Source organism: Pygoscelis adeliae, unplaced genomic scaffold (genome assembly GCF_000699105.1).
Source record: "Pygoscelis adeliae isolate BGI_AS28 unplaced genomic scaffold, ASM69910v1 Scaffold36, whole genome shotgun sequence".
Taxonomy (NCBI): domain Eukaryota; kingdom Metazoa; phylum Chordata; class Aves; order Sphenisciformes; family Spheniscidae; genus Pygoscelis; species Pygoscelis adeliae.
In genome coordinates, this window is record NW_008824934.1 from 2,128,361 (window position 1) to 2,152,843 (window position 24,483).

General features: G+C 54.2%; 2 protein-coding genes across 2 annotated transcripts in view; one reads left to right on the forward strand and one right to left on the reverse strand.

Annotated features, from left to right (window-relative positions):
• Positions 1-5,650: 5,650 nt before the first annotated feature.
• Positions 5,651-14,391, reverse strand: KLHL17 (kelch-like family member 17). The gene is made up of 11 exons (XM_009325183.1): positions 14,181-14,391; positions 13,648-13,769; positions 12,955-13,176; positions 11,794-11,910; positions 10,404-10,617; positions 10,171-10,315; positions 9,404-9,571; positions 8,961-9,049; positions 7,790-7,863; positions 6,556-6,737; positions 5,651-5,879 (listed from the first exon to the last, which is right to left on the reverse strand). The coding sequence occupies exons 1-11, from the start codon at positions 14,389-14,391 to the stop codon at positions 5,651-5,653; spliced, it is 1,773 nt and encodes a 590-aa protein (XP_009323458.1).
• A 9,919-nt stretch (positions 14,392-24,310) lies between these two features.
• The window catches only part of NOC2L (nucleolar complex associated 2 homolog (S. cerevisiae)), a 55,117-nt gene continuing 54,944 nt past the window's right edge, over positions 24,311-24,483 (forward strand). The window contains exon 1 of the mRNA XM_009325268.1: positions 24,311-24,318. Coding sequence (XP_009323543.1) covers positions 24,311-24,318 — 8 coding nt within the window. The remainder of the gene's footprint in view (positions 24,319-24,483) is intronic.

The window sequence follows — 24,483 nt, forward strand, 5'->3', positions numbered from 1 at the left end:
TGGAGAGAAAGTGAAGCGGGACAAGTTGAACCTAGGAACAAGGCATGCATTTTTAACAGGAAAGGTTATTTCTTACCAGAACGACTTCCAGAGGGCTGTGATGGCTTCTTCAACAAGGGATTTTTAAAACCAGGAGAGGATGTTTTCCTAGAAAATCTGTTTGAATCAAACTGGGATTTGCTATGAGAGCTCTTACAGACATTCTGGATTTGTTAGGCTCTCTCTGTTTGCATCTGCCTTGTCTTGGAATTGAAGTCACCCTGCAGTAACAAAATCAACATATCCCCAAAGAGGTAATTGTACAGTCAGGCAACACTCGCCCAGAGAGGGTTGCTGATAAAGACATGCCATAAAATTTCTAAAAGGCCTCCACATCTTTGACATTTAAAAACAGCCTCTTTATCCCCCTCCCCTTTCTGTCTTGTATAATCCATTAACCCTTCATGGCCGAGCAAAAGCAACAGGACACCCCTCCAGGGGGCCCCTATCAGAAACTCCATAACTTTTATGGCAGGGTGCTTCTGCAAGCTCTGTTCTCTCTGCACAGCTGTGAAACAACTATCCAACAGCAAAGCCACATCCCAGCACCTCCTGGCAGAGACCAAAAGTTACAGCAAACAGCAACAACTGTGTTTTATTCAGGAAAAGTATGGTTCCTCTGAAGATCCATGGCTAACACGGTCAGCACTGTGACCAGAAATGTGCTGCTCCTCCAACAGGTTTGTTCTAAATAAAACCTTACAGCTCAAAATAGTGATAAAACTGCCTCTCTCCTGCTGTTATTGCAGGTCCTGCAAATATGCATCATCTTGCTCACCGGGACACCAGTGACACCACCACGGCTGGCAGGGCCAGGCGTGACTGGCGGCTGGGGACGGCTCCCTCTCTTCACATGCTGGGCACAGGGGCTTGCACGGCAAATAGCTCCCCCGGACCCCCATTGCTCTGCTTCCAGGAGGGCCCGAACTGGGTGGGGAAGCGGTTAGGCTCCAGACTTTGGAAAGACTTTTACAGCACGGTAGTTATTTATAGAAGCCCGAAACAGAAGCAAGAGCCTAGAGAGCAGCAAGAAAGAGGACACGGCAGGGCTATAGCCAAGACTGGCATGCCTACTGTACAGCATCGCGGCTTAACTGCAGGGCTTGCAGTACACACACACGGGAAGGTTCCCTTTCAGGCCCCATGGGACGTTGCCATGCAGCTTCGCATTGCTCTTTTCACTCCCTGCACCCCCACCACCGTGAAATGGGCTTAGTATTTCCCCCACAGGCAGCAGTGACCGGCAGCACCTAGTGAAGGCAGATCTGACCGGCTGCAGGCCCCCCCCCCCGCTGCTGAATGGGGCCAACCAGCTACGCCTGCCCCCAGGCGACACCTGCCCCCAGGCAAGATGCATGTGGCAGCTGGAGGTAAAGGAGAATGTTTCTCATCTGGTTTTCATTTCCACTGCAGGGGAAAGCTGTCAACAGCACTGGAGATTGGGAGTCCCAGGGAGACCAAACTAGAATTTAACGGCAGGGAAAGGTGTAAATCAGTCTGCTTCTAAAGCCCCTATGCCTTGGGCTGGGCTTTTCCCAGCTGTCTCCAACACCATCAGCATCTTTGCTCTGCTCTTTCTCTGGGGTAGGGTGAAGGTGCATAGAGCGGCAGACAGCCCCAGCACAGCACCCTCTCGGGGAATACGAAGCACCTTGTCCACAGGATAGCAACCTCCCCAGCCAGGCAGCTGGCACCAGCCAGCTGAGCGCGGGGCCGGGACCTGGGCTAAGAGCCGCTCCTTTTAGCTCACCTGTGGTGCAGCAGTTCCTTCAAAGCTGGCTTTGGCTCCTCTGGCCTCCTCTATTAACGTCCACAATGGCAGGGCCAGTCCGAAGTGGCCTCCAGATGGGTGCCTGTCCCTGTTCCGTGCAAACGCCTCGAAGCCTGGAGTGGCTGCACCCAGGCAGGCAAGATGTCAACGGTGGCTGCTCAGGCACAGACGCGCAGCACAGAGGAGCAGCAGCCTGCGCAGCAGCCTGCCACGCGCACCCTCTGCCCGGGGCTTCTTCCCCACCTCTGCACAGGGCAATACAGAGGGCAGCTCCCTGCCTCCACAGAGTGGGGCCAGAGAAGTGAAAAGGAAGGATGCAAGAGGCAGGATCCAGTATTCAAGAAAACGTCTTTATTGTACATGTTGGTTTCTATTGCTTGTATCCCCTCCCCAATCCCATGTAGTGCAAAAAATTCAGAGAAACAGAGTTCCACATAAATAAGTCAGATAACTTACAGAGAAATCAAAAGTAACGACGGTTTGACATGGAGTAGACCGGGTCTGCCTACCAGTAAGGCCAAGCGAACCTCTGCCCCACGTCGGGGTCAGGGCTCCTGCCTAGCCTTGCCGTCTCACTGCAGACTGACACCGGGGTCCCTGGGCAAAACACATCAACACACACAGCCTGGAGCCGCCCGCTGAGGGATGCTCCTCCGCTGGGAAAAGCTCACATGGGAAATCGTACAAATAACATTTTGGGTGAGACACCACTAAGTAAAACTGGCAGAAAAGCCACACACAGTTGACAGTTCTCCTCCCCTCAGATAGGGTACTACGCACAGACAGACAGACACAGACGCACATCCCCTTCGAGGCCTCCAGCTCAGCAAGGGATGTGCAGCACCAGAAGCAATTCCACCCTGGGATCTCCCAGGGCAGATGCTGACACCTCGTGTCCACACAGTGTGGGTCGGGGTGCTCTGGACCCCCGCAAGCTGCTGGGAAACTATTTTGCCCTTTCCTTCCTTCTTTCTCCTTTACAGGAAAGCAGTGAGCACCTGCATAGTTAGTACATCAGAGACACAAAAGGCTCCCTCCTCCCCAGGCTTCTGCAGAACAGGCTCAGAGGTGATATTGCTCAGGACCCAACCGGCGGGTGACAGGAGTCATGCTGCCTGTTTCCCTGATCCTCAAGAGGCCAGGACAGCATTGCACGCCATTTGTAGTGTAAATTGCTAAAGATTACAACTGGGGCCAAGGGCACATGGCACAAAAATTATCCTCAGCCTGCTACACTGCTCGCTTCCCCTCTGGTTTTGCCTGCCTGCCGCCCCCCAAGGCAGCAGCCCCCCTTCACGCTATGGCAGCCACAGTTGGACCAGAAGCTGAGCCACTGCTGTAACGACCCATGCCTTGTTTGAAATCAGCCCTGTTTCTCCCTTCAGCAGTTCCTCTCTGGCCCTGCACTGCCCCTCCTTGCCGTACAGCACTCCCTTCAGCAGGCTGGCTGGGCTCCGCTGTCCTTACACCATTCCTCACACAGAGGCCTCGGCAGGACCTCGGCACATCGGGCCAAGGCCCAGCACCAGCACCTCTCACTTGACACAGCCGTGGGGCTTTTAGGCTGATCCTTCTTCAAAGAGGACCCTAGAGCCAGGGGCACCTTGAATGCGCTGGTCGATACGAGTCCAGCACAAAAATCCTGATGTTGCTTACAGGAATGGGACGAAAAGGATTGAGACCTGGCTCACGCGTAGGCACACGCATGCACACTCACGCAACAGAGCAGACTTCACTGGTTTCATCGTGACTTCGAACAAAGCAGATTCGTGTGACCCACTTAGGGCAGCCCTACTGCCACGTTGGCCAAGAGGCAACCTGCACGAGCAGAGCCTGGACATTTGCAGGGTCCTCTGGAATGCAGAGGAATGGGAGAGCTGCCGAGCTGTGACAGGCTGGGGCAGAGGCTTGGCAAGCGAGAGGGGAACGAAAAGCAGATTTAGAGTCTGTTCTAAAAGCCAAAAAGGCCTCCTCAGCCTGAGAAGCCCAGACTGTCCTTGGGGAGAGGCTGGGGGGAGAAGCAGCCCAGATGTTCAGAAGCTGCTGGTAATTTCAGGTGTCCAACGTTAGGCACTGTAAGTGGGCTTGTAAAACATGCAGGCACCTGTCCAGGAGAAATCAGATCGCCGTAAAAATTGTCTTAAGTTGGGGAGTCCCTGTCTCGTCTCAAACTCTCCTTTCACCCCAAAGAAAAGAGAAAAGAAGAAATCCCTAGCCACTTGAAAATTTAGGCCAACAAATACCATCACAAGTGAAATCTGAACTCTGTAAATGAGAAATGAGAAGGAGCGGGGGAAAAGGATAAAGGAATTAGTTCAAAACAAGCAGTTAGACCATATTTCCAATGCTACATTTGAACACTATTGAGGTACCAGTGGTTGAGTCATTCCTCTATAATGTGGAGAACACCTGATAATAAGTCTCAGTTCAAGGCTCATACACACACCCTACAGCATACGCATCGAAAACACCACCCGAGAGGTTCCATGGCACAGGTGGGTCTAGGACAGGCCTGTGACTTACAGTACTAATTTATTCAACCTTTACTTAGTTAAAGTGGTTGCTTAATTGCCAGGGAGTCACTATTTGCAAATGGTCCCTTCCATGCTGTTTTCACTGTACATACGGTATCTCACACATGCACACACCCCCACACATCTATAGAGAACGTCTTCCAGGACACAGTCATCATCTCATCAACAAATGAGAAAAGTAATTGCATCTCTTCTGCTGCCTTAAAAGCAGATGGGATGGGGAATACCGGGATAGCGTAAAAAATAAAGGGATATGAAGTCATTAAAAATTAAAATATTAGCATTCAAATAAAAAAAGGCAAAAAATTAACACCCAAAAAAGTAACGCCAGGCGATCCTCCTCATTTAGAAGGCTGGACTGTTCTTGTTTAAGAACCAATACCTTTCCATAAACCCAGAATCTGCTTTGCAGAGAGGGGAACAGCAAATGGGCTGATCCATTCCCAGCCAAACTGTGAACCAGGACCACGTGCAGAGAGCAGGCAGCCGCACGATCACTTGAACCTGGGACAGCAACGGCATGGATGCAGACAAGGTCATTCAACCCATCTGCCTGGCTGGGGACTCCCCAGAGCAACGGTCAGCTGGGATCTTACTGAATGAGGTGGGGCCAGCTGAGTATGGAAACACTGGAGGGTTCAGGATGCTGCATCCAGTTTTGTCTCCAAACCTCACCTCCTCCAGGCCCTGTCCCTTAGCTGGGCTTCTTTCGTTTGTGTATTTTAAGGCATCAATTAGACACCATTGAGAACCATACAGTGGCCTCAGAGTCTTTAACAGTGCACAATAGGCTTGGTAAAGAGTTTGGCTACAGTGACATTCAGAGGAACGGCTGCACATTCAGCCATGTCCTTGGGAGGAGTGCTGTCCACCTCTGCCACCCCACAGGACTCCTGGAAGCCTCCAAGGCTGGCTGTGCTCGTATGTGTGGCACCAGCTGGATCACGTGAATCCAAGAAGCAGCAATGGTTTAAAGTTTCCCCTCCCCAAAGAAAATATACGCCCTTTGGGTGAGTGGTGAGATGAGTCTGAACGGAGCAGAGAGCACCCCCTCCCCTCGCCCTCTAGAAGGAGGGTGCTCATCCAGGAAGCACATTTCTAACTGCTGTGGTCGTGCTGATCCGATGTGTGCACCAAGAGTGGGGATGGCTCCGGGCGTTCGCAGGAGTGCTGGGGCTGGAGGCAGCAGCCGGTACCTTCGCTCTCCTCCTACAGCGACCGGCTGCCCCGTGGGGCGGGCCACGCTGGCCTAGCGCTCCGCCAGGCGCCCCTGTCCCCTTGAGGTAAGGTAGGTCCTGATTCTTTGTCAAAGGCTCGTCGAAGACACTGACAGGGTGGGCGAGGAAGGGGGTGGGAAGTTGAGGAGTTCCAGCACAGCCACCCCCACGCTGCTCCGGCGTGTGAACATGCACGAGGCTGCTACCCACTTGTTGGTACGGGGGTTGTACTTCTCGATGGAGTTTAGGCTGGAGCTCCCATCATTGCCACCCACTGCGTACAGCCACCCATCCATGGCCACCAGGTCGTGGGTGCTCCTGGAATGACCATGCAGAGACCACAGGGGTGTGAGGCTTGAACGCAGCGTATGTGGGGTGTAGGGGAGCTCAGCACCTCAGATGAGCTGGCCAGAGCTCTGTCACCCCACAAAAAGGAGTGCCCAGCCTCACAAATACCCAATGAAAATGAATTACTGGGGCTCAGTCAGTCAGTCAGTGGCAGAGTGCAGTATAGAGCCTCAGATCTTCCTCTTCACTCTGATACCCTCCTCCCACTGCAGAAGTGCCACCTCTAAATAACAGGCCCGAGGAGCCTAAAATCCTTGGACTTCCAAGCCTTAAATCCTCCCCGCAGCCCAGCAACACCTCCTACATGGCCTCAGCCAGCTATACCACCTGGTTCTTTACAGCCACACAGACTGCTGAGAATAAATCCCTCTGCAGAAACGCCTGCTGCAGAACATCCCTGCTCTGCCCTCCTGGCACACACGCGCCAGTCCCTCGCAGTGCAGCAGGGAGCGTGGGCTGCCTTTGTGCAAGCAGCACAGAGCCAGCCAACCGCAGCGTTAAGCCAGGCCCTGGGGCATGGTCTGCATTTTACGGTTTGCAGTGCCAAGCAAGGCAAGGCTCTCTGTGAGATGGGATCCCCGTTCCTGACTGCAGCGGCTGAGGCTCCCCTGCAGCTCGGGAGTGTGGCGGGGGCAGAGCTCCTTACCTACGGATGTTCATGGGCGCCACGCTCTCCCATGTGTTGGTTTTGGGGTTGTAGCGCTCAACAGAGTTAAGGCAGCTGGTCCCATCATTGCCGCCAGCCACGTAGAGCATCCCCTCCAGCACGGCCACTCCTGCGCTGCTCCGGCGGCTTAGCATATTGGCAATGGGCGTCCAGGTGTTGATCTGGGAAGAGGCAACGTTTGTTTGTCAGCCAGATGTACAAGTCATTTTCAGTGTACCCCTGCCAACCCAGTCCTGTGATATTAGTCCTGTTCTAACCACGCAGCTCCTGACATAACGGTCCTCCCCTGAAAAGACTTTTGGGGGGACCCCAGTTCTTTCCCTTCAACTCTCCTGCAGGAAGAGCTGCAGGCCCCAGGGGAGACCTCTGCCGACTGGCTCAGGAAAGCACAGCCGCAGCTGGCCGGAGTCCTGCCATCCCAGGGGCCTGAGCACCGGGATCTCTGTGCCAGGCCACCAGTCACGTCACAGCTGAATCCCAGCCCAGTCACGGGGGTTGAGCTGTATCTATTTCAAATCTGTACAAGTCACGACTGTGGCTTTACAGCTCATGAAAAAACCCCAGGACCTTCTCTTTGATCTTTTTGCAGTGATCTAGCCTGCTCGAACAGAGCTGTGAGACCCCAGGCCCAACACATGTCCCCAGCCTGCCACAATCCCCGCTAACCGCTCTGGATGTGCGTGCAGCAAGGACCTCAGCTGGAAGCTGGAAACAGCTCAGGGCAGGAACAAGAACTGTTTTTCCTAGAGAACTTGAGCTGGCCTACAGGCAATGGGCATAGAGAGTGTTCTGGTGGTTGAAAACCTCAAAGAGATATCTTGGAGCCTGCACGGATGAGCTTTGGCTCATTTTGCTCTGGACTGCACCCCAGATACTCTGCCCCTGCAGAAGAGCTGGGGAGGGGGCTGATACCCACTCCATCTCATAGTCACGCATGGTGGCTTAAGTCTCCAAGGAGGCAGGCAGGTCCGTGCTGCGCAGGCTCCTGTGGGCACACCTTCTGCTCCACTGCTGCTGCAATACTCTGCTAGGAAGTGGTCACGTCTTAAGCTATAGCAGCGGTTTGCTAAGAGACCACACACAGCTGATCTCTCACTGTCTGCTAAGTTCTCTAGCAACTTGTGTGGCCCTCAGCTTTCTGCAGGGCTCTTTCAGGCACCCATCAGGAGGGGAGAAGGAAAAGGGTTACCAGGCATGCTCTCTCTTGTATTACCTGAGGCTCATACTTTTCTACCGTGGCTAAGTGGGATGAGCTGTCATATCCCCCGACAGCATAGAGGTTGCCTTCTGCAAAGACAGTCACACATGCACAGGAGTTAGCTAAAGAGCATGACCCCAGTCCCAGCACAGCCTCCCACAACTCTTGCACAGGGTGCCCCTATAGGTATCAGCTGAGCCGCAGTGCCTCCCGCTCCCCAGGCAGCCAAGCTCCTCTCAGCAGGGCTCCCCCAGCTCCCCCTCCCCTTGCAGCATGGAGCACTGTGAAATATTCATCAGGCAATTTCTCTGCCACACTGCAAGCTTCCCAAAGAGCTTGTTCGCCTGCCGCTTCTTGACCTCCTCATTATGGGAGCTGTAAGTGCTCCCCGCCAGAGCAATGGGTTATTTTTAGCAGCAGAGGCTGGAGCAGGGGAACGCCAATAAAGGCCGTGGCAGGCGGAGAGTATGAGCTGGTGATGGAGGGGAGGGAACCTCTGAGTCGGCACCGAGAGCTGAAACAGAGAACAGGGCAGGGGAGAGGCACCACAGGGACACGGCACAGCAGTTCCTGGGACGGTGGGGAGCAGCATGCTACCCTGGCATCCCCAGGGAGGTCCAGCACCTGCTAGGGTGGAGGGTGGTACTTGCATTAACCCTATAGCTGCACTAAACAATGAAGTGGCCAATTCTCACGCTGCATCCTCCTTAAGGACAGAACTCATTCAATGGAGTCAGGAGACATCACATCATTGCACCTAATGTTGTGACACCCCTGGTAGAGACAGTTTTGACCCGGCACTACTGCTTGGATCATCAGTAAAAGGACTGTCCTGCTTTCATAATGAAGGAGTAATAAGGTTGTCTCTTCCTTTCCAGGGATAGGTGATCATCCACAGCCAGCCCTCTTGCTCCAAAGTAGAAAAGGCACAAAGGAGCTGAGGAACAAGTTGTGGGTCCCCTAAGGAGAATGTGATGAAACGCAACTACTAAGGAGACTGAGGAGGAGGGCAGAGGCAGGGAGCATGTCAGGACATGGCAGAGGAATGGCTGGGCTACCCAGACTCACAGCTAGGGATCTAGGAAGAAGGGGCAGGAATTAGAACAGAAGAACATCAAAAGGAACCACCAGAAACGCAAGAGAGAGTCTGCACAGAAGTCAGTCAGGTCCTCATGCCATCACCCACCTAGCGTTGCCACCCGGACGTAGCGTCTCCTGGTGCTCATGGCAGCGATGGATGTCCAGGTGCCTGTCAGAGGGTCGTACCGCTCTGCGCTGCAGCAGGCAGGGACACAGGAACATAAGGTGTGACACTGGCAAAGCCCAGGTCAAAGCTCTTTGACACAGGCCCTCAGGGGCAGCTCCCAAGGAAGCTTGGGAATAGACAGGGAAAATGGAGGGAAGAACTGACAAAGGCTATGTTCTGTTGTGGCACAGGGCTACAAAATGTTTTTTCCCCCTGAAGAAACTTTGCCTGCGCCAAAGACACTGGAAGACAGAGCTGGATTGCAAGACATCTACTCTGGGGCCAGTCCGTCTGTCAGGAGCAGGCCTTGTGGGCTCCCCAGGCACCCAGCGCCAAGTGCATGCAAGAGCAGTGGAGAAGCCTGTAGCAAGGCAATCCCCTACCTGTTCAGGCACGAGGCCCCATCGTACCCCCCAGCAGCATAGAGAAGCCCGTGAAGCGCTGCTACACCCAGGCAGCTCCTCCTGGTGCCCATGGACACCTCGGGTTGCCAGGAATTGGTGACAGGATCGTAGGACTCCACTGTGGCTAAATCAGAGGTCCCATCGTAGCTGTAGGGAGAAAAAGGGAGAACATGTAAGAGCTGGGAAGCCTGGATTGCAGGTGAGGCTGTGGGCTGGTCCTACAGCTCTGGAGCTGACCAAGAGCCTTGGGTCCCTGTCACCACCCCTCCCCTCTCCCCCCTGCCCAGCCTCCTCAAGACAGAGCGCACTAAAGCACCTGCTGAAAGTGCAGCGCCCTTAGCTGAGCTCTCCTGGTCGTCTGCAAAGAAAGCAGGTCTCAGAGGGCCCCCCCACACTAGGGCAGATGTGGGCTGGGGAGTTAGCAGGCTCTTAACAGCCTGCAGCACAGGGCTACGGCAAATGGGAGGAAAAAGCACCAAGTCCAGGACGTAGCCGCCACCAAACAGAGAGCCAGCAAATTCACTGCTCGGAACTGCAGGGGCAGCAAAGTAGCTTTCAGTTGCTACTCCTGCAGTTAGCAACCCAGAGATACCGGATTGCTTCATCCGGAGGGTGGCCCTGGGAGGCTCTGCCGGCCATCTCTGCTCCCAGAGCAGCTCTATGCCGCTCTCACCGTCGGCTCCTTTCAGAGGCTGCCGGTGGCATCCCTGCCAGCTCCCTGCGCACGGCTCCCGTGCCCTCCTTACCCGCCCACAGCATACAGCTTGTTCCCAATGGCAGCAACGCCCACTCTGGCCCTGCGAGTCGACATGGAGGCCACCATGTGCCACCGGTCTGTCCGTGTGTCATAGGCCTCGCAGTCCCCATGGATGGCGAACAGGCTCCCCCCACCTGCGCAGGGGATGGCAAACAGAGCAAACAACAGTCCAAGGCCCTGGGAAGGGGTTCGCATCTACGTGAGCGTGTGGCGGGGCCTTACCCACAGCAAAGAGCACAGTGCTGGCCCCCTCGCAGCGCCGCGGCCTCGTCCTGCTGTTGCTAAGGACGCCTCTCTGCTCCGGCATGAGGTGGTACTTGAGGGCTTCGATCAGCAGGTCCTTGCACTCCGAGTGATGCCGTACCAGCAGCTCTGTGTCCACGTTGCTCATGAGGAAGTCCCGGCTCAGCAGGGGCAGCCGCACGCACTTCATAAGCTGGGGGGAGAGGAGTTGCACCCCCATCGGCGGAGTGAGAAGGGTTCATCCCAGTGCTGCCCCCACATCTCCCCTATAAACCCCAGGGACCCTGGCAAGGCTGACTCCACCTGGAGATGTCATCCTGCTCGTTTGGCAGGACAGGCACCCGGTGACAAAGGGCACCAAAGCACATGCAGCAATTCAGCCTTAAGGTCTCTGCAGAGCCAGGAGCCCTCAGCCTGGCCGTGACACGTCCCATAGCCACCCCAGATCCCCAGCCTGCCCTCTGCCAGTACCCACGTCCTCTTCCAGCACTCGTGCTACAAGGAACGATCCTCGCTGCAGGGCTGCAGAGCCCAGACACCACCTCCCTCTGCCCAGCGTGCCCCGTGCTGCCTGTGCTGCCCACAGGAGGGATGTCTGAGTGCACACAGCCAGCAAAGGTGGAGACAGAACTTCTGTAGGGTCAAACCCTGGGGTAGGTGGAAACCCAGGGGAAACCCTCAGACAGAGTCTTCCTCATGCTGCCCCATCTCAGCCCCAGCCTTCGGGAGGACACCTAGGGAGGCTTCCTCCCGCTGCTCCTACCCGCTGCCTGCCTGGAAGCACGAGAGCGGCAAGATGACAGGAAGCCGGGGCTGCTGGAGGCACCGACAGCCTCTACTGCAGTGCGAGGCTGCACGCGTGAGAGGGTGCCCACGCTGTGCCAAGCACTGGCAGCCCCGCAGGAAAGGGCTTAACCATGTCCTTCTCCAGTTGCACCTTTGGCAGGCAGGAGGCTCGCAGATCCACGCTCCAAGGTGCAGATGCAGAAAGACAAAAGCATGAGTTAGAAGAAGTCCCTGCTCAAATTTGCCTGAGCTTTTTGTTTGAGGATGCACGTGAAAGCTCAGGAAGGCTGCAGGCAGGGCTGACCTCTCCTGCTGCCCACACCCTCCCCAGAGCTCCGTGGCCCAAGCTGCCAGGGGTCAGACAGGGCATGCCCCTCAGGTTTGTCTATAGTTTGGACTTCACTCTGGGAGACTGAACTTTCTCGGCAACACCCTCATCTATGCTTGGACTGGAAGTGGTACGGCAGGGACCTGCTGTCCCTGCCCTCTGGCCACCCCGCAGCTTCCTTCAACTGTGTATCCACCCTGACCAGGCACTCAGAGCTGGTGGGTAGAACCAGGTCACCTTCCCCAGCAGACTCACTCTGGGGACATGCTGTCTTCTGCTGTCCACATCATGTTTGACCCAACTGAGCACAGCCCGGTACACCTCCTCCTCTGATGGCACGTTGAGGCTGTCACTAGAAATGAGGTCCAGCACCTGCAGAGCGGGGTGGAAAGGGCAAGTGTCGGTTGGTATGGTTTGGAAGGAAAGGACACGTTCACACACCCAGGTAACTGGCCCAGCAGAACAGCACTGCCAGAGGTAGAGCCCCTGTCTCCTGTAGATGCTGGTGTACAACTACTCTCTCTCACTGGATGTGGAAGGATCCAAAGAGCAACCGAGTCCCCCAAACCAGGCAGGTGCAGATGTGCCTCCCCTCTCCTTGCAGCACTGGTGTGGACAGCTCTGCCCTCAATCATCCTCCTTGGCTCATTACCCCCCTTCTGTGTCTGAAGCTGCTGCAATGCCTGACACTTCCAATCAACATCAGTGAGATCAGGCACACGACTGCTAGCACGCGTCCCTTCAATATTTCATGGGATAGAGCCAGATGCCCTGGCTGTTCCCAGCACACTCACTTCACCTGCCAAGGACGATGGAGCTGGAGCAAGTGGAGATACATACCCTCCTCTTGCTGCCACGCACCCCACTGCCCCAAGAATGGGTGAAGGGAAGTGTCTGTATCCTGGTGAGGGACACCACACAGGGTCGGGTGATGCAGAGCAAGGATTGGGAATGCCTGCTGGCCAGGGTACAGCACAGCACCCTGCCGGCAGTGGTGAGCCAGGGGCCATACTGGCACCACATGAAAAGCAGCAGGAAACATTAGCTAGGCTCTGAATTAAACATCACAGCTGCGTGACCAGGGCAGCCAGGACTTATTCCTTGGCCTGTGCTCCCAGAGGGCAGTGTGCTCAGAGCTCATGTGGCAAGCACCAGCGACAGCGATTATTCTCCATGCTACCCTCCCATCCCTATTTCACATGGGATTAAGCTCGCTCTCTGACAGCACTCTTCCCATGTACTGTCTCTCCATTGAACAGAGAGGACCAAAGTATAGAATCTGGGTACGTTCCCCTGCCAAACCCTGTCCCCTCAGCGCAGGTTCCTTGGGCTCTTGACATGCACACTGTGCCTTTCAGGACTGAGGACAAAAAGCCTTGCCACACCCATACCTTCACACTCCCATCAGAACCTCACCTGTTTAAGAGGCAGCAACATGAACTCCTCTGTCTTGGACACCTCCACGAAGTGTTGGAGGACATACTTGTGTGCAGACTTGAGGAGGTCACTGCAGGAGTGCGTGTCAGCAAAACCCCGGATCCCCAAGCAGTTGGATGGGTCGAGCTGGCTGAGTAGGAACTTGCAGCAAGCATCCCGCACACCATTGAGCTGAAGCAGGCTGGCAGCAGGAAGAAGTGTCTGGCAGTGGAAAAGAATGGGGGAAAAGAGAGTTTCCAGGGCAAGGAAACCATTTTCACCCACGTCTCGCTGCAAGTCAACAACAGAACAGGCTTACTGAACACCTTCAGGCACACAAGCACATAGAAGACAAAGCATTCTTTGTTTCCAACAGGACTGAGATAAAGAAGAGCTGAGAAGGACACCCGTAACTCCCCACAGTGCCAAGAAATGGCAGGAGAATGGCAGATGCTGAGAACTAGACCTGGCCACTGCATAGTGCTTTGAGGAGCCATTCCCTGCCACGGCCGCCACAGGAGCCACACCTCTGGGCACAGGGGAGCAGACGAACTCCCTGACCGCTGCTAGAGGCAGGTGCCATCACAGAACAACAGCTGAAAGTGCTGAGCAGAGGGAGAGAAGAGCCCCCAGGAGGTAAGTCTCGTACAGAACGGTTTTGTGGAGAAGAGAGATTTGGGGGGAAGCTCCTACCTGCACATTCCCCTCGCCCACCACAATCTCAGCCGTGTAAGCGTATTGCACCAGCTGCTCCAGGGCCTGTGGGTCAATGTCGTGCAGCGTCACGTGGGTCTGGCGGCTCTCACTCATCTCATCTGGGGCAACACAGATACTAGACATGAACAAAGTCCCACAGCAGGATTGTTTCCCCTCAGGCAGACTTGACCATGCATGGAACAAGCCGCATCCACCTCCACAGCCCAGAAAGGTCTCCTGCCCACCTCTTAGCAAGGAGGAGCAGCAGTATACTCTAGGGAATGGGGTCCATGTCTGCAGGGTGGGCTTCAAGATACCTGTGCAGGGGGTTACGGGTGAAGGGCTTCATGGAAGGGAGCGAAATGAGGAACATTACTGCACTCACTCAGAGATGCTATACAGGCATCATATTTCCGTAGGGTAGGGCAGTGAGAATACGGAGCAGGACAGAAAGGGGAGGGGTTTGCAGGGAAGAGAGGGTTTAAAGAGCAGGGAGACCCTGGCCATGGGGAAGAGAGGACACTACTTGCTTGTGAACATGGCGTGGAAGTACGGGCTGCAGGACGCCAGCACCACCTTGTGGGCCTTGATCTCCTTGGTGCCCACGTGGAGCACAATGTCGCAGAGCAGCCCACGCTGACGCATGCGGTTCATGCACACGAAGGCATCGTGATAGTGCCGCTTGGAGTTGTGGGAGATGCTGTGGCCGTCGCGGTTGAGGAGCTGCACACCCCCTTCCATGGCTGCAGGTGGTAGATGGTGGGCTTTCCCTTCTCAGCAGCACTGACACGGGAGAAAACCAAAGCATTACCCAGCCAGTAATCTGGCTCTAGCCCCAGACGATTCCCATAGCCTCGAAGTATGCCCACCACTGCTCAAACACCCTGCGCAAGAACAGCTCCTGTCTAACCAGCCCCTGGCAGGGAAACATCATCCTGCTCGTAAACCAGCGACGGGGAGGAGACAGTCCCTGGAAGAACACAAGTAATGCAAAGCAATGCTGAGACTCTGCTTCCCAGCTGTGTTCATCCCTGGATCGATATCCTCCTTATCTGCCTTCAGAAGGGTACTGCTCTACAACATATGTGCTCACACTGGTTTTTCCTTGAAGTTGCACCATCTCCAAATCCGCCTAACAAGGTGCTTTTCCATGCAATGTCAGCAGAAGCATTGATCTTAGAAGTCTCACCAGGCATGCCAGTCTTGCATTGATCAAACACAGCTTAAATAGACTGCTAGAGACAGCGAACGTGACAACCCTGATTAGCCTAAACAAAAAATAACCAGGGAATCCCATATCCTAAAAGGCAAGAGTGATGTTATGGACCACAGCTCTTCGAGTGGTGGCTGTCCCTTTCCAGTTTCCAGAAGATGGTAGGAGATTTGTAATGCACACACCTGCCTTCAAAAGTTAAGCTCAGAGAGCTGCTTCTTTCCTGTGCCCACACAATTCAGGATAAGGGGGAGGGCAAAGGTGATTGCAGCACAGAGCTCTACAGTCCCAGTACAGAATCCTGCAGACCTAGGATTCGACTCTTCCTGCCATTTTGTATTTCAGGCCTCTTTTCGGACAGAGGCTGGGGATTCCCAGGTGGTCAGTTAGGGAACAGGATCCTGATCTCCACTTCCCTCCAGCATCCTCTACCCAGGCACGTCCAACCTCACCACAGCCTCAAGGCTGCACCAAACTGCACACGGAGGCTCCAGCACCGCAGCCTCCTGTTCCTGCGCTAGCCTAGCAGGCACTTTGGGCAAAACAGAGCCCCTAGATCTCCCTGGAAGCAGCCCCGGCTGAGACCCTGGCTGTCCTTCCAAGAGGTAACTTTGAACTTCAGGTAGGTTTTTTTTGACAAGGCTGACAGGAGGGAGAGACAGCAAAGAACAGAGATGCTGATCGGGTGGCTGGGACCCGATGTAGAACTCAGTCTGCACGTACATGTACATGCCACCGAGTGTGGAGCAGGACAGCCCAGGCAGGGAGCAGGAGTATAAACTTGATCAGCTTGCAGAAAACAAAAATTGCCTAATCAAAGAATAAGGGCATTTATTTGTGCAAAGATGTTTTCTCTTTCCATGCTGTCTGCATCTAGGCTGCTCATGGTGTTTCAAAAGGTGTTTGACTGTCTCCCTGCCAGCAGCACCCGAAGAAAAGGTGGGGGAGTGAAGAGAGAATGACTGAGCAGCAGGAGGAAGAAGGGGAGGGAGCAGGAGAAAAAGGCAGCTTGAAGAAAAAAAGCCCATGTGCTGCACTCGTGCGCCTGCCCCCGCATCCCTGTGGCGAGAGAATCCCCTCAGCCTCTGTGCTCCTCACGACACCTACACGTCGCCAGCCATTCTGAGCCTAAAAATAGAAACCCACCATGCTGTGCCTGTTCAGCCACGGATGCAGCCATCTATTCATTTTTAAATAGCAATTGCATCACGTACTAGAGTCTGGAGGAGGAAAAAAGATGAATAAACATCTTTCCTGAGCAGGAGAGAAGCCTGCAATGCCCTCTTCTATTTGTATCATCCCGCGTGATATGAGATTCCTCATCTCTCTGTCAGCGGGGAAGACTCATGGGCACACAACAAAGGCAATGCCTGTTGATGCTTTCCAGCAATGAGAGCAGGATGCCATTGTGCCCTGGACAGGAAAGAAGAGCCCATGAGTTAACTGGCCTTCTCCTCCCACACCCCTCAGCTGAGCTTTCCAGAAAGCTGCAACATCCCTAGGACACCCTCAGCACGTTACTTCACATGCGTGGACACTGCTGGATGAGAGGTGCCCACATGAAGGCGGTTTATAATTATTAGCATCTCTTCCTGTGCTCAGGAGCTCCTTTCCCAGACCTGGTGTAGTGGAAGAGAACAGACAGTGCTTTCTTGCCTTTATTTCCCCCCCCAGCTGCAAGCCTGAGGGTATTCCTGATCTGCTCGAGCTGGTTTATCTTTTTAATACGCTGCTGAGCATACTTCTCCCTATCAGTATTTAAGTCATGCCCCAGATCTAATTGAGACCACTCGCCTCGCCCCTCCTGGGCGCTGCTAGCAAAGGATGGGAGCTCCCAGCTCCACAGCAGTGGGAGGACCAAGGGGGGACAACACAGGACAGGACAGAGGAGCAGGGAGAAGATGGGACTGCTTCTCATTGCAGTCTTGGAGAGTGGTGAGGAAAGGTTTGCCACCCCGGCCAGGCAGGGGGTAGCGCACACAACTCGGCTCCAGCGGTCAGGGGAGAGACATAGAGGGCACAACAGACTGAAGGTTGCTGTAGCCGATGCATTGGCATCACAGTAATCAAATGCATTTCTAAAGAGGGTCGGAAGTGCTGGGCTCTCTTCCCAGCCCTGCCACTGAGTCATTGCACAACTCTGGGCAAGTACAAATGCAGAGAGTGACAAGGGTGACATTATCTTTCCTTGCAATGATTCCCATGGCCAAGAGGTAGAGACCAGCTATTGCTCACTCCCCTCTCCATCCACACCCCCCTGCTGTCACCAGCGAGGGCTGGCATGCACCTCACACAGCTCTGAAGAGCTTGACTGAAACACCACGGGTGCCTCCCTTGCCCACGCCACTGTGCAGCACCCTGAGCTACACCACTGCTGTGTCACTCGGTCTCTGACGTGACCGAGCAGGGAGCAGGGCCAGAGGGAGACACCCTCCCAGCCACTGCACTGCCAGTGGGCTCCCAAGAGCATCCCTGCACCGGGGCACAGTCCACAGCTGACTTGACCCACAGCTGCAGGCAGCCTGAACCAACTCTGCTTGATGGATTTTTGCTACAGCCGCACTACAGCCTCAGCAATCCCTCCCCTGGAAAGCAGCTCACCCGCCCACCAGCCACCTTGGGAAAAGGTCTCCATCCTGAAGTGCAGGCAGCGCTGGCACGGGTCTGGCCCAAGGCTTGCAGTGGGTACAGCCCCTTCAGTCCCACTTCCCAGGGTCCCCTCTGCTCTGCAATAACTTCTTCCCATCAGAGCTCTTTTGCTTTAACGGGTCAGAATATAATCGGTGGGGAAAAAGGGAAAGGACACCCCACTGCTGCTTGTGCTGCTCCCTGTGCCTGAACTGAACCGTGCCTCACTGGCAGCGCTGAATATTCCTTATTTCCTGTAAAACTTCATTCCCAGGAAATGAAGGTCTATGAGCACCACTAAGATATAATTAATGGGGAACAGTGCCTGGACCACAAGAGACAGTAAAGCAGTGTCCAGAGCTCCAGCGGGGGGAAGTAAATACAAGCCCACTTTTGTGGAGCATGCAGCAGCATGAATGCACGTGTTACGCATCGGCTATAATGGATGCGGTGGCTGACTTGTAATAACTCTTAGGTTATGACAAAAAAAAGAAGGCGTTTGTTTGGCTCCTATGCGACAGAGCGTGGCCGTGCATAGCAGCTCTGTTAATTAATGCAAATGATCCCTGCCCAAAGGGAGGTCTGTTCTCTTTGCACAAAAAAACATATTTTGATGAGAGTGAAAAGAAGCATGCTGAGCAATAAACAGGGAACAGAGTATCCTCCAGGGGAAAGTTCAGAGCCTGCCCTTTCCCCAGGAAGGCCCTGGAGAATGGCTTTTTGTTGACAGCCTGGATGGAGATTTTGTGTCCGCCAGGCTAGCTGGGAGACTGCAAAGACACATCCTGTACAGCTGGTCAGATGTTGGGGACAAGTCTTTGCTGTGGATAAGGTGACATCCCCTACTCTAAGGCATGACATGCCCTAAGGTCTGACATACAATCATGCTTAAATCCATCACTTCCACGTGTGCCCTATCCCTATGTTGATATCCCAGCACCTCTTTTCTGATAAATCAGCTACAAAGACCTGTTTCGTGCACAGCACTGCATCTCCCACAGAAGTGCTGCCACTAGACCTTCAGGATAAGACGTTAAGTCCTCGCTGGCACTCACCTCTACCCCAGTGTGTCACGGCACTAACAGAGCAGAGGGCAGCACAAACTAGGTCAATAAGGTGGCACCATGTTGCCAGTTTCCCTTTCGGAGGAGTGGTTCCTCCCCTTCCTTGGCGTTGGGGGTCCATCTCCCAGGCACAAAGTCTTTTTTTTGCCGACAGCCCTCCTCTGGCTCTGTCCCCAGGCAGGAAGGGGCTGCTGGCAGTGCTACTCTTGTGGCCAGCAGCTTCAGATCTCCACTCCAAGCGGCAGAGCCAAAGCAGTGCCCTCCACAACAGCACAGCAAAACTCAGCCTGGGGCAGAGCAACAGCACGGACCCCTGGGGAAGAAGGAGCTTGACACTGGAGTCACAGGCAGGAATCGCTGCTTCCAAATGCATCTCCATCTCCCCTACACCAGAAATCAGAATTCTTATTTTTAACCCCTCTGAGAGGAGTCACAGGCCATTTGCCAGTATGCAGCTTCCTGCAGTTCAGCATTCTCCCAAAGAACTGAAACACGCAACACACATTAAAGCTCAGGGCAGAACTAGACCGGGGCAGCCTAGGGGGGCACGGGCAAGCCCCTGCCCAGCTGTGAGGGTGTGCACGCAAGCACAAGTAGCTCCTTTCCTCCTAGGAGCAGGGCTGGGAAGAAGATGTGCTCCTGTGTTCTCTTCCTTCCCTTCAACAGTCAAGGGACACAAACAGCTGAGCCGGCAGTAACAATAGCTGCTGTTGTGCTGTTGCAAAGTAAGACAGCTAATACAGCTCGTACCAGCATCCCGAGATGCAGCTGAGTACACTGCAGGCCTGCAAATTTTCACCTTCCTTACTGCTTTGTGGAAGCCCCGTTAATTTGGCTGAGCTATCCCTTTTGTTGAACCCTGTCCATGGCTCTGAAGCCCACGTTTAAAGAGAAACTTTAAACTACCAGATGACTAGGAGTATTTTTGCATCAGTAATCCTCTTGCAGTAGGCATGTCTAAGACGCCGGGGCTGTTTTCACAAGCTACAGCAGATATACACTACCTGCCCTTACACCTCAAACTTGGGTATCCCAAATTCTTGCTTCTTTCAGAGGGCCTGGCACTGCCCATTACAAAATATATTGCATTCCTACCTTTCCTGCTCCCTTCCCCACAATAAACACAATCAAAGAGGGTTGGAAATCATCCAGCTGTGTATGCCCAGGACTCAGATGCAAAGCAGGCACTAAATCTAGGCAATTGTCCCCACCAGGACCTGTCACATTAGTGTCACTGATACAGACAGAAAACTCTGTCCCCCTCAATACAACACTTTGGGGTTCGGTCCCTTCTCAGCCCCTGTAACACTTTACCTGCCTCCAGGGAATTCAAACAGACACTGACAGTGTGCAGCAGCTCACGTTCAGTCTTTTTAATATAAGGTTACTTGTGTGTTCAGCCTAGAAGATCCAGCAAGTGTGAGGAAGCAGAGGGACCTAATAGTTCAGGACCAGCAAGTGAACTAGATGCTCTGGACTGCGGGTCCAGTCATTGCTACTGTGATGGCTGATTTACAGCTGCACCTATACAGAGGCCAGGACTGCAAATATTGATGGAAATGTGACTTAACGTGGCAAGGGGAGCTGTCACTCCTGGCACGAGCTCTGCCTTCAGAGGTGGCAGGAGGGACAGTAGAATTAGGAAGCTGGCAGTTTCAGACAGCCAGATTGAGGACTCGGCCACCTTGCATCCCTCTGCCAGCTCCTGACGGACACGGCAGAGGACATGAGCACGCCAAGAACACACAACTGGGGTGAGCTGCAAGAAGAGGTTAGGAGCACGCACCTCAGCCCCAAACACTTCTCTCTCTTCTGCTCCCGCTGCCAGCACTGCCCCTGACCACACGTCTGCCTTCTATTCTCCAAGCTCCCCTGCTGTGGATGGGAGGGCAAGGCGCGCGCTGCTCCTGCCGATCGGTGGAATTCATCTGCTCTGAGCTAGCCTCAAGGCAGCACAGGGCACCGCAGACAGTGCTGAGTCTGCAGGACTGAGAATCCCCAGCTCTCAATAGGGTTTGGGTTTTTTTAATGAATTAGGCATAACTGACACGCACTGAATCCTCCTGTCTAGACATCTGCAGAGAAGTGACAAGCTGCCAGAGAGGATGTGGAGCCTCGGCAAGGGGGTGGGGAGGACGAGGGAAAACTGCACTCAGTTGCCAGCTCTACAGCACAGAGACAGTGCTGGCTTCAGGCAAGAAGGGCATTCAGCACATTGACCTAGTCCGTGTCTTTCAGCAACTCAATGGCTTGTAATCAATCGTCTCTGGTGCACACGGAAGGCTCGAGGTCTTTTCTAATTAAAGCCTCTCTCCCCATTACTCCTGGGGAGTTTTGTTTGGAAACTCAGCTCAAAGTTGCTCTCAGTTACCCCAGCTCACGCTCAGAAGTGCTTTAGCTGAGAGAAGAGGGAGCGCAAGGCAGAGCCTCAATGCCCGCACCGGGACATTCCCACAGCTGAAAGAGATAAAGGGTACCCAGCCTGCTTAGTGCCTATCTGGGTACACAATCTTCTCCCTCTCTCTGCACACTTTGCACAGGCAGCAACTCTTCCCGGAGACATCTTCGAATTCAGCTTTCACCTTTAGTATTTTGCACACAGGGGATCACAGCAGCTCCAAGCAGGACTCCATGGTTGAGGGATTTAGAGGCACCTGTGCTAACATTTGGGTCACTGAGTAATTGGTTGTAAGGGTCAGGACACAAATAGGTTTGGGACTGCCGAATTCCCAGGTTAGGAAAAAACAAGAAATGGAAACTAATTCATGCCGTGAGATGCTCAGCAAAATGTGCAGGTCTCCAGCTGCACTGGGGTTAGACAGCAGTTCCTACAGTCCAGCACAAAGCACACCAAACTCTAAGCAAAAGGAGCTCTTTGCCTCTGCCAAGGACTGGAAATGTGGGTCATGTCCTAATTCCCCCCTCCCACTGTCCCTCAGCAGACACGGGAGAGGAGCTACTGTCGCATCCAGTGCTATTTTATGGCACAAGCAGTGCCAAACACCTCTACACATAAGCATCAAGTAAGTCTCCTCTCCAGGCAGCAGAGTGATAGTTAACAGCTTCAGCTGCGCTATCCATCACTGTGGTATTCCTGATCTCCCTCTGGCCTCATCCGTGACAGACATCTCTGTCCCCAACTCAGTTTTCAGACAGGTAAACAGACAAGACGAGAGCACTCAGGTCATTGGAGGCAGCCCGTATCAGAGGATCTCAATATTCCTGGCTCCTAGACTTGCCCAGGAGCTCCCTGCTTGCAACATCCTTGGCCAGCAGCTATTCAAAGAAGGATTGTGCCCTTTACGTGTCCACTGCGCGAGGTGATGGTGACTCCCTGATGTCAGATGAGAGCGACGACTCTGGTGAGACTCAGCACGAGCTACCACTTGGCTTCTAAAGGGAAAGTTGACTCCATGATGCGAGGCAGCGTGGCCTAGTGGCTCCAGCGGTAGACTAGGAAAGAAGGAAAAAGCACGCGGGTCTGCTGGCTGCAAACGGGCGAGCGGATCTTTTACAGATGGATAAGCCAGGGAACAATGCTGCTGCCGATGTCTTGTAAAACGCTGCTCATGAGTGACTCTCCGAACCAGGAGGCCACCAGCGGAGGTCACCAGCTGCACCCCGGCCTCATCCCTTTCGCAGAGACTGCATGGCCCACGCCACGTTTACGGACAGCTTACTAAGCCTCCTACCAGCCTCAGTCGTAGTGTGGGTTGGCAACGTAGATGTACGGGACCACGTAAGCAGATCTGCATTTCCTCTTCTGAACAAGCTCAGTGCTTCACACTGTGGAGCAGTGGGAGCCTGTTTTCAAGCCAGAAAACAATTAAGAGAATTCCCTCACATCTTCTTGCAGGCAGCAGCACAGGCCACATACATGAAAAGTGAGCTATGAGGAGCATGTGACATAATGGCCTTGAGTTTGCTGGTACACTGGGAGACTGCCAAGGCCAGCAGGTCCCAGACCCTGGGAATTTCAGCTGAGGGAGCTTGAATTCCTGTCCCTGAGGAGTCACATCCTTTAGAGAAGGCAGCGTGGTTTGCAGCCAGTTCTAGCAGGCCAGGTGGAAAGGGTGAAGCCTCTCCCGCTACCAAGTCCAGCTTGCCTAAGGGTTTGGAGGCAAGGCTCCAGCACCTGAGAAAGTACAGAAGCCAGCACTGAGATTTCAGCATGGCTGTTTGATTTTTGAGCTGCTGAGCCTGAAATGCAGCAAAGCAAGACCAGAACCCAGAACAGTCTCCCCAGCAGATCTCCATTCTTCAGAGCATGCCTGCCTTGATTTTCACATGCCACTCCATCTACAGAGACCCAGACTGATGCTGATGAGAGCAAGGGCAGATGGCCACCAGACGGGCTGGTAGAGCAAAGAGGTTCCATTGCCACCCTCACCAAGCTGACCTTAGCTGACAGAAAGCATAAGGGACCACCCTAGCTACCCAAGATACTAAGGAGCAACTCCATTTGGATCCTAGACTATCAAGCCAAGAGAGCAGGTGACTACAATGCCTGCCAGCTCCTGGTCCGCTCTGAATTAGATGCTATTTGCTGGGATTCATGAATCAGTCAGTTCTCAGGAAGGAAACTCAGATCTTTACACCCGAGATCCCTAAGAGTTTTACTCACTGCCATGCTGAATAAAGCATTTCCAGCAGATGCTCATGGGTCAGGAGAGAAACTTGGGGTGCAGAGGGGGGAGATTCCACAGAGGTGATTGCTTGGCTGTAGTGATCGTAACCAAAAGGCTATTGTACATTGAAGTGTCAGTGAGCCACATAGCAGCAAACTTGTAACAAACCAGCACTTCCCGGTGCAAAACGCTAGCACACAGACATCCCAAATCTGTCGCGGAGGCGCCATCCCTCCTCCCATCCTTAAATGCAGCTCGTGCCTTCAGACCATCCATACTAAAAAGGGGCAGTACCCTTCTGGGGCTCATTTCAGCTGTGCCCTGTCCTAGGGGCAACAAGTTACCTGCATCAGCCTAGTGCACCTGGAGACTGTCAGGATCAAAAGCACCCAAATATCCACATGTTGCTGAATCACTCCAGAGCTAACCTCCCTCCTTGTGGTCTCCAGCAACGGAGAGCGCCCCAAGATAGCGCTCATCAGACAGCGGCCACTGAAGTCAAAGGAGAGCAGGCTTCCTTTACGGAGAGACCCCATAAAAGCAAGGCCACCGTTTCGGCACTTTTCTAGCGCAAAAGTCCGGCCAGTGGGTGGCCGTGAACTGACGCACAGAGAGCAGGGGCAGGCACCCGACCGCTGCATTTCTTCCTCTCTGTAGAGAAGCCGAGGTCCCAGGGCCAGTGCTCCTCGGAGAGGGAGGTATTTGCTCAGCCAGCAGAACCAAACCAGCTGCCTGCCCTGGCCTGCTGCTCCCTAGGACTGCCTCCACAAACAGAGATGCTGCAGCTCGAGGAGAGCCCTCTGCCCTGACGGTGACTGCAGGGGCCAGAAAAAAGCTGCCTCCTGCTTTCCGCCAAGTTACCAGAAAACCTGAGGCAACGTTTCTCCCTGTGCCCTTCAGCTCCCCCGCAGCCAATGATACCAAACGGCCCGTGTGCTTCCACCGAGGGTAAGCAAAAACGCAACTGTCAGAACCTCTCTGCAGCTCTTCCCTGGGCCCCAGCAGCCCGCAAGGCCCTAAAGCTGCAGCTTTCTCCTTTACCAAAGGGATCGCTCCCCGGCTCGGCAGAGGACAGGGAAGGAGAGCACGCTTAGCACCGAAACGCTGCCGGCCTCAGCTGCAGAGAGATGCCGAGGTACGGGGGAGCGAGCAGCAGAGGCAACCGCTCAGAAACGGCATCGGTTGTTCCTCCAGACGTGCTGCGTTGTCCCCCGACGGGCAACCTCGCTCTCCGAGGAGGGACGCGCCGCCAGCAGCGCAAGAGCAGCGGCGGGGAGTGATGGAGAGCTCCTCCGGGGGG

Coding starts and splice junctions, on each gene's coding strand:
- KLHL17 (XM_009325183.1), bottom strand. CDS start 14,391: ATGGAAGGGGGTGTGCAGCTCCTCAACCGCGACGGCCACAGCATCTCC. Junction 7,864..8,960: donor CGTCCGGGTGGCAACGCTAG/GTGGGTGATGGC, acceptor CTGTCTTTGCAG/AAGGCAACCTCTATGCTGTC. Junction 5,880..6,555: donor GCGCCCATGAACATCCGTAG/GTAAGGAGCTCT, acceptor TGGTCATTCCAG/GAGCACCCACGACCTGGTGG.